General features: G+C 40.9%; 1 protein-coding gene across 1 annotated transcript; it reads right to left on the reverse strand.

The window, feature by feature from the left end:
* Positions 1-2,055: 2,055 nt before the first annotated feature.
* TIMM21 (translocase of inner mitochondrial membrane 21) lies at positions 2,056-11,105 on the reverse strand. Its single transcript, XM_082499442.1, has 6 exons — positions 10,596-11,105; positions 9,296-9,358; positions 9,099-9,196; positions 7,698-7,771; positions 5,554-5,659; positions 2,056-5,459 (listed from the first exon to the last, which is right to left on the reverse strand). The coding sequence occupies exons 1-6, from the start codon at positions 10,897-10,899 to the stop codon at positions 5,367-5,369; spliced, it is 738 nt and encodes a 245-aa protein (XP_082355568.1). The 5' UTR covers positions 10,900-11,105; the 3' UTR covers positions 2,056-5,366.
* Positions 11,106-11,320: the final 215 nt, after the last annotated feature.

The raw sequence follows: 11,320 nt of genomic DNA on the forward strand, positions 1-11,320 counted from the left end.
AAATGTGTTTAATTTCCATGAAAATGTCATCGCTTTGGCTCTGACTTCCTGGCAGTTATTTTTTTCCACAGCTTTAGTAACAATAACATGACAGTTTTACATCGGAAGGTTACTGGCATACGCTATAATTTTGTGCTTTCCCAGAGAAAAAGAGAAAGCAGCTTGAAAAAGGAAACACTGAAATGTTTATTGCTTGTATTTACCAAAAAATGAAAGTGAACTTTCCAGTGACTTTGCTTTCTCCCCAGCCAAGCACCATCCAGTGAGAGGACGCAGCACTCCAAGCTGTTCACCATGCAGAAGGAGCTCTGCACGGCTTACTGGTAGCGCAATGATCCAGTGAAGCAGCGACAACTTTTTAAGGAACAATGTAGGCTAACAGTCTTCAAAATTACAACAGGGTGTTCCAAAACATTACATTTAAACTCAGTGATCACAGCTGTTCTCCTCCAGTGCAAAACTACCAGCAGGTAAAGTGGTACTGCAGAAGAGATCAATGTCCTCTAAACCTCATGTCTCACTGGACTAATCTTCTTCATCTAATTTTGATGAAGGCATCCCCATATATTTGCTTGCTTTAAACACGATTTGAGAAAATTATTTTTTAAACATGGATCCTGGCTTGGTCCATAGGGACCAACAGAACTTCAGCCACACAGGGAATATGTAAAGAAGTAACTGGCTCCCACAAGACTTCTATGGTAGCAAGAGCCGTTTAACTTATTTTTCTGCAGCCAAACTACATACATATAAAACTTTAATACCCTTGAAATCTCATGGGGCTTAAATAATCTTGCTGGTGATAGATACGTAGCTAGGAAGAGGATGGTAAATCAAGCTATGAAGTTGGTTTTTTTTTCTTCACTGAATATATTTTACTAGAAAAAGGATTCCCAAAAGCTTTCCTCCACTGAGATCTGAAAGCATTCGAACCTTGTGTTTGCCATTTCTCCAAATTAAGAATGCTAATATATCTAAGCCCAGGTAAAGGTGAATTTCTTCTGCTGCTTCTTTTATTTTGCCTTCATTTTATCAGATATATTGTCCACTTCTTCACAAAGCAGGAAAAATTATTTCCTTTAGAGTTCTGTCCCCCTATTCAAGAAATACGAAGAAAAATACCCTTGTGTATCTGTTTCGCTAACCAGGTGCTGCAGGCAGTAAAACAAAAATCATGAGGGGCACCGTACGGACTGAGGACACCTCCTGATAAATACTACTTCTGAATATAGACAAGATGGCAAGGAGAGAAGTTTAAATGGAATATTGTATTTTTCAGAACATTTTGAAGGTAACGCTATTTAAGGCTAGATAGTTTTCTTAAAGAGACGCCAGTGAAGATCTCACTGCCATTTGGCTTCCTGAACATTTTGTAGGTGCATGCCCATGCCTCTCAGTGTTGCATTCAGCCAGCGTTTTGGTTACTGGTCTTGAAAGCAAGCATACTGATGGAGTACACTACTTATTGGGCATTTCGGTTCTTCCAAAGAAAAAGGCAGCTTTAAAGGAAATACCAAATGTTCTGAAATTACAGAAGAACATTTCTAGAGCTAAACCCCCCTTTGTTTACGTGGCCTTTTGCCACCAGGAAAGTAACTAGCACTGCATGGTAAACAGACCACCTGTGTTACGCAATTCATCCAGGGGCACAGCCCATGTCACCGACTGTAAATACGTGACTGTCAGAAGCTAATTACAGATACTGAGGTCTTTCTCCTTTTTCTCTGTGGGGGTGATGATGTTGAGGGAAGCAGCCAAGAGGAAAGGAGGTTGTCAGACATAGGGCTGCAAGTGTTATAGCTCCCTTAGCCTGGGAATAACTTTTAGACCCAACCATGATAGGGTGTGTAATGCAACTTCAGCAAAGAGGGTGACTGAAGGCACCCTGAAAGGGCTCCGTACCCCTTCCCACCAGGGGGACGCTGACTGACTTGCTATGTTCCTCAGACTCCCAACAAAATAAAAGCAGGTTAAGCTTTAGTTAGGAAAGAACAATTAACAGTTCCTGGAGATCATTATAGTTTTACATTTATAATGGCAATTTTATTTTTCCACTTTTTAGATGCAAAATAGTACCCTGCGTCTCTAGTATTCTGCCATTTACATAGCAGGATGATATACAAAGATGATTTATATAGGGTATATACTTTCACTGCAGCTTCTTTCCAGCCTGTGAGATGTTGTGTTTGTTATGAAGCGTATGGAGGCTGCCACTCTGGCTGTGTACCCTGCTGCCTGGAGCAAGTCTGCTCCCCCACCTGCTTTCTTGCAACTCCACAGGAGAAAGATGAATTGTGAAACGGACAACGGCACGCTCCATGTAAGTACAGGATGAGAAACATTTTATCTATAACCCTGTCATATTTGGGCTACCCTAACGAAAAATAAGCTTGAAAGTAATCTCCTAACTTGTTTCTCTGGATTCTCCAGTTCCTTGAAACACAGTGCATAAACCAGAGGTTTGTACTTTGCATTTAGACACTCACAGCAGCACGGAGAAATCACAAAGGTCAGTTGCGCTATGGACAACTCCACATCCATCTGCGTCTTTTAAATTATACTCTTGTCTCTTCGTTATTGCCAGTTATGGTCTGTCTCCATTTTTCTCATACAGGTCTGCACTGGTTGCCAAAGGGCCAGTCAGAATCATTGTGTTGACTTTGCTGAGATGACTTCTGAGACCTGTAATTGTAGCATTTATTCCAAGCTCGGGAGCACGATACTGAGGCCTGACACAAACGCCCAAGTATGACAAGGGCACTTGGTGCAAGAACTATGGTACTGAGAGCTTTACAGACAACTTTAAAAACTCCTGTTCTGATGTCTCAAAGGGACCAAACAACCAGGGATCCGATTTCCAAACAGACAGTTCTTTCACACGACCCTTGAAATACATTATATTTCTGCGCACGTTAGGAAGCTCTTGCTACTGAAAAAAACTTTAAATAAATCCGATTGCAAATAATCAAATTCTTAGTATGTTTTCTCAAGCTGAAGCCAAACATACACATTAACCACAATGGCCAATTCTTTCTGCTTTAACACAAGCCTGATGCAGAATTTCACGTACCTGCACAGTTGAAAAAACATCATTGTGTCAGGCCAGCATCTTTTCTTTCCCCCAAAGTTTCTAGTCCTGACAGTTTCTTCAGTGCAAATAAGGCTCTAAAACAAGACAACAGTAAACCTAGTGGCTGGCCTATATTTGCTGTAACTATACCGTTTACTATATATAAATGCTTTTTACACCTTGCTTTAGGAAGTACTCCTTTCTCCAGCAGTGAAGCCCACTGAAAACAAACCACAGCTGGATTAATAAGAAAGCAAAGCTGGGACACAGCATTAAAGAAAAAAACCTAAAACCTAGCCCGTCAGTTCTGCTGTTGACGTGGAGGTTTACAATGGCTTTCAGGCAGCTTGATATGGTAGAAACTCATAAAGGAAGGGCAAAAATAGTATTACATTTTCTAGTATTTTTATATAGTCTTGCTTTGTAAAAGGTGAAGAACGATTACATTTTTATCAAGGTACAGTATGGCCTTAAGGCTAGTAATCTTACTATTAGATGATAAACTCACATAGCTTGCAGTATTTCTGATGTGCTCTGACAAACCTGCTCCGTCTTGCTTTCGCGACAAAACTCTTGCAGAGGTTTTCAGTAACCCACACATGCCTACAGCAACTGGACGTAAGCAGGTAAACGTGGTATGTAATGCTATCAGTCAGTACTGCAGCAGGCTGCAATGAAACAACGAGGGTCTCAGATATTTTCCTCTCTTATTAACTGGGTTGTAAACCAATTAGGTTGGTTTGAAATTTTTTTCTGAAACAAAAGTTTTGGCAAGTGTAATGCTAAGAATTAGGAAGAATCACAAGCACAAGTCAAAAGCTGTTATTGAAGTTGTGGATGCCCCATCCCTGGAGGTGTTCAAGGCCAAGCTTGATGGGGCTTTGAATAACCTAGTCTAGTGGAAGGTGTCCTGCCGTGGCAGGGAGGTTGGAACCAGATGATCTTTGGTGGCTGCTCTGCTATAACGTGTGGTTACTCTGCTCACACAGTGGGATGAATGCACAGTTCCTCCTCATTGAATACTTTCAAACAATATGAGCATCTGACTGAAGTCAAGGTTGTAGGGCTTAATATAAAGAAAAGTTTTCCAGGTTTAACAAAGTATTATGTTTAGTTGTTATGATTACGTGAATGAGATTACTGGGAAACAGACGGACAGGATGGCCAAAGTCCAGTAAAGTATTACTAAAGGTCTATATATATTTGTGGCACTCTATGAGGGTAGATTGTATGAACTTTAGAACAGTCCAAATGTACCATTAAATGAACTTGTAGTAAGGATTGATAACTGAACATCAGTGTATGCTTAATGGAGGGATAATTCAATAGTGAACTAAAAAGCTCATAACATAGGTAAATACAGAAAACTGCATTAGTTGGTGTTTAAAAAAGTGGTTAAATGTATGAAGCTAAAACTTGAAATTTTTTGGTTGGTGCTGCTTGACAAATGGGCATGACTGACTCATTATTAATAGACAGGCTTATGCCTGCTATCTGCCATGTCACACTAAAGAAGAAACCCAGGTGAGAAATTTGGTCATGAGTTGAGTTTTTCATTTTGGGTAAACCTATATGAACCCAATTCCCAGAAGATTTATATTAGTAAAGTTAATGGAAAAACTGCGGGCAGTGCTGAGCAGCTACACCACTATCATTATCTGGCAGAGCAGCATGGAAACATTGGAAGGAGCAGACACTACTGCTGTTCTGTGTGCTGTTCATCTACTTAGAAGATACCAATATTGAAGTCTTTATCTTCAGTCATTTGCCAGTGATGTGTGTCTCCACAATCCATATTCTTACAGTCTTTGGACTAGATCCCCTTTGCATCACTAACACATATTCTTATTTTACCTTCTTATCTTCACAAAGGCACTCAGAATGAAAGCAGTGAGTTTTTCTACACTTAAAATATCACTTTCTTTATTGCAGTGCTAGTAGGAAACCCAAGCAAAGGAAGACAAAAAGCTCCCCATCCAAACCTAAAATCTTGGAAGACTCAGTTTTTGGGTGTGTGGAAGTATTATCCCACAATAAACTGTTTATTATGAGCCATTATTTTCCTCTGTCAAAAATATTTGCCATAAGTGATGGCTCTACTATTTTTCACTGGCTTCACTTCAAATCCTGTATCTGTTATTAAAAGCCTTTAATGGAGGCCCTGAGAGGCTACGTCCTATAACATAACCCCAAAGCTGCAAGATAGAATTGAGAACACTGAACAATTCACGTGTAGCCTGGCTACACCAGTATCATTCCGTACTCAATGAGATGAGGTGGCAACTTTGATCACTGGCTATCTGTTGTCTTCTATAACAATGGTTCTTCTAGGATAAGTGTCAACGTCCACAAATATGTAGCGGACCTCAAATCTTCCTCTCTCAGGATTCTGAAAGGAAAACAATTTCAGGCTCTGTTTTATTTTCTTCGGTAGTTTAAATTCAAGATGCAGCTTATCAGCTATATCAAGCAATTGTACATACCTCTCTGACTTCCACATGGACTGTTCCCCGCTTCCCTGATTCAGTGCCTTCAATATAGAACTTCAAACGCATATGTTTCAGTCCATCCTTTATGTATTCAACGTGACTAAAAACAGCAAAACAAAACACCAACCCATCCAAGCAAGGATACATATTATATGCTAGTTAAACTTTAAATTTAAACTTCTTATTTAGAGGAGCTGCTTAACTATTTTGTGAGAAAGTGTATTTTGATGCAGTCCTTACGCTACCATGGGTTCCTTCTCTACTGTTCTTCCAAAGCTTTACTGTGAGTATATAAGGACTAGTGGAGTTAGAAGAACTAATTAGCAGTTGAGGATTAACAAGTGAAGTGCTTAAACATCTTCACGCCAGCCCTCCCCTCAAAACTCAACGGCAATCCAATGGCTGAAGATTCTGGAATTTCCTTGTATTTATTCTAAAGAACCCGATTCAGAGCCTGACATCTAGAAAGGAACACCCACATCACAAAGACTGCAATGGATTTTCTTAGACAAACTAAGTTACCAAGCCAAAACACAGAGAGAATATTTTGTCAACTTAATTATTGGGTTGGTTAAATCACATCAATACAGTTTAATATATATGCTTTACTTATTTTGGCAATGATTTTGTTCTACTGAAGTTGTGTAATGTTGGCACTGATATCAGATCTCCAACCTAAATGTTGATATTTACACTGGAGTTAGGTTATGCTCAAATATTTGATAAATAGAAAGGTCACGCCACTTTCAAGGCGACCACTTCCAGAAACTAACAGTCAAACTAGAGTTCTGGTGCCAGTTTATATTTCCTACTGAAATTACTAACTGCTGCGTACTACCAAGCTCTTATTTCCGTCAGTCATGCCCAGATACACACTGTGAATTAAACTTCCAATACAGTTTAAGGTGCCATGATGGGTTACAGAGGACAAAGATGAATGACGAGCCTTACTGCAGTAAATTCACATTCAAAGTGTTCATATACAAAAAAATATGTATATTTTTGAGACATTTAAAGTCATCCTTATACTGCAGACATAAACACTATAATCTTACAGAGTCCCCAGCTCAAGAATTTGTTTAAAATACTAGGCTTTCAAAATAATGCAAATGAAATACCAGGAAAGCTGATAGCACATTCACTTATTTACCTAGTTTGTTTTACAGACAGATGCTTAGAACATTTATGCATACCCTTTTCATTTAGCAGCTCAAATTTAAACACTTTTTCACAGAGTCTAGTCAAAAGATAAACCAGTAAAAATCACCTTCCTCCAGAAAAAAAAAAAAAAACACCTCAAATTCATGGTTCAAGTTGTGTTTCTGGGCTTACGTGTCCCATCCTCTATGAAAACTTGAATAAATTCAAGTCAAAGAACCCAATAGACAAAGCCCCTATTGGGTTATAGTGCAGGGAGGATTTACATTTTGTAATAATTAGTTCTGTTGTTTCCCCTCAAAAGGAGAATAATAAATAGACATGCTCATGAAGGGTTTAGGTGAGAGATGTTCTGTTAAATACACAGTAGAGATGTGGCCTCACGTACCAAAAAGTGATATAAGAAATGGGCAGTCAATACTGCATACCAGCTCAGGACAATATAGTCATTGCAGTGGCTACAACCTGTACAGTCAGGCCCAGCCTAGCTTTAAACAGAGCAAGCTGTACTCTTGAAAGTCTGAAAGTTAGTACCTCCTGCACTTACTGGCGTGGTAAGGACTACTGCTTTGAAAGGAGAAAAACTCGCAAAAAACAATTTTTCAGAGAACAATTTCACTCTATTTGTGGGTTTCAGACTGTACGCTTCAGTCAGATCCCTTCTCCACAAATGCATGCCTAGGCCTCTGTGCTACTCTCTTTAGACTTATCAAATTTTTTGGAGAGGCCAGCTCTACGTTTACCGTGACCATTGCTTGTTTTGAGGCATTCAGAACTGGCGTTTTATATTATATGCGCACTGTATTTAGCAGTATGTGTCACACAAGAGGTACTGCAAAAAACTTTTTTCATTTTCACTCAAAAGTGACAGGGGACATCACATACAGTTCATTAATCTAGATGTAACTTGCTATGATGTGACGCAAATATCTTTGCACTGCAAAAACTAGTGTCTATATGAAGCAAACACCAAAGAGCACCTGACAAACTGTCGCCTTCCTCTTCTTGTTGCTTCCCCATAACCTTTAATAGATTCACCAAAAACACCAATTATCTACAAGAGATAAGAGATTTGGGTTGTCAGGAGGTATCACATTCAAACAGATATTCCAGTATCAGCTCACACCCCTGCTGTGAATGCGTTTTCTTTCAACAAAATGCCCCTTGCGAGTCTGATGTCAAGAAGAGAAGAGTTTAGGAAAGAAAACAGTGTAAGGAAAATTCCTCTGTATTTCAGTCCTTTTCTTTACAGGCACATATTAAATGTCTAAAATAAATCCTACTAATATGTTCCATTTGTGCCATTCCCTGAGATTATGACATTTTAATCTCTTCTGTGTATTTCATACTTTACTGACATATTGTGCAAAAAGGAAAAAAAAAGCATGAAAAATTTGCTCATGTCTCATCCAAGAGAATGTTTCAAGGTTTAAAATGCAAATGCACTCCCCTTCGCATTATCTAAAAAACCACTACCGTTTAAGAAATTCAATTTTTCTTTTTTTTTTTTTTCAGATCTATAAAGCCAGACCAAATTAACCTAGTTTTAAACTGTGTAAGTACTGGAGAGAAGTTTTAATTCTACAAACTTGTTCCAAAGCAATCTTCATTTTTATTCTAGTGACAACTTGTCACTTAATTTCTAGGTTGTCCTCAGTTGCATGTGTGGCAACCTTTTTTGAAAGCTATTCCATGCATTTACTGTTTTGCCTGAAGTAGTGGATTTTAGAATCTAGTTTTAGATTGATTGCTGTTTACATCTAGGTATCTTACGTGACTGTGTGATCACGACTGTTCTCTTTCTTTTTTCTTGTTAGCCACAGGAATGCTAACTGTGTTTCAAATGAAGGGTTTAAAGTCCTGGATACTTATGCAGTGCTTCGCGGCATGACAGAACCCTGCTAAAGTTTCACAACAGAATAACTGTGCTGAGGAAAGGCAGCAGGCTAGATCTACAAAACTTAAGTGGGACCAGCTGCCTCCCTGAACTGCAGAACTCCCTAAGCACTACATTTAGAAGGTGCTCAAGTATGTCTGTAAGACTTTCTGTATGGGAGACACAAGCACGTGCTCTGAAGGGGCAGACACCGTATTTGCATCAGTTGTTGTGCTGTGGCACACTCACTTAACTTGGCTTTTAGCAGGCTAATTTACTCAGACTCAGTGCTTGCATTATCTTGTCCTAATACAGGCTCCAAACTGGAGCTGACCCACCTCTGGACAGCTAAAAGCATGGGCAGGTTTGCTGGTGTATGCTAGCTAAGCACCACATGAGTCTTCCTGTGGCCTTACTTGTGAGATTCCTTGTGCAAACTTTTGACTCAAAGACAGACAGTAACTATTGAGAAACAGAAACTCATGACTAAGGTTCAAAAACCAACCTCAGGGTGAGATCTGCACTTCTCCAAGGCATTTCCATAGATCTTACTTGGACTAGAAGAAGAGAATAGCTCTTTAAAAATCACATAGAACAAACCACCTGTAACAGAAACAACAGCAAATGCAATGAAAACTAATCAAACCAGATGGAATTAATGAAAAGTGTCTTCTTATAAAGAATATAATTTTTAAAAATAACCTGTAACACCAATTCCAACAAGCACCACAATAAAGTAGGTAAAGTCTTTTCCAGCTTCTTTCACTGAAATAGAAAACAATGCAGAGTTACAACCTTGGATAGTATGACTTGCATAGCTTTCTTATATAAATGCTCTTGTATTAGTCTACAGCTGAAATAACATGTTAGCAGAAGAAAAAATTCCAGTAACAGCTTCCATAATGCCTCATCACTAAAAGAAAGACCATGGAATGTCTCTTATTTTGTACAGGGCACACTAAGCCTCATTACTTTCTATTTTCCTACTAGTTGTTTTCAAGACTCAGAAGAGCACTTATTATTACTTTTCATGTAGTCTAAGAGCTAGTTTCTTTAAGAACTAACGAGATATTTAGCACTGCAGTATTCAAGCTACCATATGAACTCACAACCATTGCAATCCTTATGCAAAGAAAGGGAGAAGTAAAAAAGTGTAAGCTTATAAATTGCACATATGGAAAATGACTGGTTTTAGGAATTCTCAATCAAGTGAACAATAAAAAGGAGGGATATTAGACAAAAATATGTATTTGATTTATTGAGACCGCCAACTGCAGTTTATCTGATTAGTTTTTATCTATTAGTTTTGATCTAATGTACTAGTAAAAGTGTCAGCACATACTCAAAAAAAAAGTCATATGAGATTCTGTTACAAAACATTTTTGAGAACTTGCAAAGAGACTACTGATTTGTTTGAGTGATAAGGTGTGCCTTTCAGTGAACTACAAGTTAACCAAGGAAACTTTAATAACCATTTTTCCTGCAGCCTTCTAATCAGTTGAGGATTTTTGTCATAAACCTTTCCAAAGCACTTAGAATTTCTGGGGCTAATTACTTTTCATTGAAATTAGTGAGACCAACCAAAGGGACAGCCATCCTATAAAGAAACGAGTACCACATGTAGAGCTTTGACAATTTTGCTGGAAGTAAACTTGTTTCAACGGCATCCAGACAGGTCGTGTATTCCTTTTGAAAATGGAAATGAGAGGCTACATCTCACCCCCGATGTGACCTAAGCACTAAATCAACAGGCTGTTTGGAAGAAGCCACATTTCTGTTCTGCTTGTGCAATACACACACTGAAATGTATCAACTGCTGCGAGCAATACAATGTGAAAAGGAAAGGGCTTGCTGGTCTTCTGAGAAACGGTTGTTGGGTGTTTTTTTTTTTAAAGCCAGAGTTTCGGGGCTCTGAAATCTCAGCTGCAGCGCTACTTTTCTCCGTGCCAGCCTCCTTGAACCAGCTCTTTGACCACTCACGAGTGACCACAGCCCGCCTTACCTTTCTGAGCAGCCGACAGCAGAGTTTCTTCTTTCCGACCCCTCTGCACGGCCACATGCTTGCTATTATCGCCAGCTTTTCCAGCTCTCAGCCCCCCTCCGCTTTGCGTCCCGATACCCTGCCGGGCGGCCCGCAGCGGCGGGGCGGGATAGTGCCGCCACCTCAAGCACAGCCCCGTCCCCGTCCCCGTCCCCGTCCCTGTCCCCAGCAGCGCCCAGCCGGGGGGAAGGAGCAGCCACCTCCCCAGGGAGGCCCGCAGCCGCCCGCCGCCCTGTCCCGCCCGCCCAAGGGAGGCGGGCAGCATGGCCGGGGCACGGCTCCCAAGCGCCCTCACCGAAATACAGCGGAAGCAACCGAGCTACAACGGAAAGCTCCCACCACTCCTCCCAGGGAGGAGAGGGGGGACAGACCCCTCGGGGAAACGTCCGGCAGCCTCCCGCCCTGAACGCGGCTCTGCGGCCGGTGCTTCAGGTCAGGAGCCCGCCATTACCCTTCGCCCGCCGCCCCTCGCCATTGCCCCGGCGGAAATCTTGGGGGCGGAGAAGCAGCAGTCGCAGCCGCAGCCGCGGGCCCTGGGAGCCGTAGTTCGAGCGGGCTCCCTCTTGCGCCCGCCGCGAGGAACGGCTCCCGGCAAGACCACTACAGCGACCGCCATGCCGAGCGCCGCCGCCACAACCCGCCCTCATGGGGCGGGGACCCGCCGGCCGTTAAACGGCGATGGTGTG

Source organism: Vanellus vanellus, assembly GCF_965231255.1.
Source record: "Vanellus vanellus genome assembly, chromosome: 2".
NCBI classification, from domain to species: Eukaryota; Metazoa; Chordata; class Aves; order Charadriiformes; family Charadriidae; genus Vanellus; species Vanellus vanellus.

Excerpts from the sequence above, each read along its gene's own strand:
- TIMM21 (XM_082499442.1), bottom strand. The coding sequence starts at position 10,899 with ATGCTGCCCGCCTCCCTTGGGCGGGCGGGACAGGGCGGCGGGCGGCTG. Across the intron at positions 9,197-9,295 it reads TGTTGGAATTGGTGTTACAG|GTGGTTTGTTCTATGTGATT; the intron begins GTTATTTTTAAA and ends TTTCTGTTACAG. Across the intron at positions 5,660-7,697 it reads GGAAGGCGACAGTTTGTCAG|TCACGTTGAATACATAAAGG; the intron begins GTGCTCTTTGGT and ends TGCTGTTTTTAG.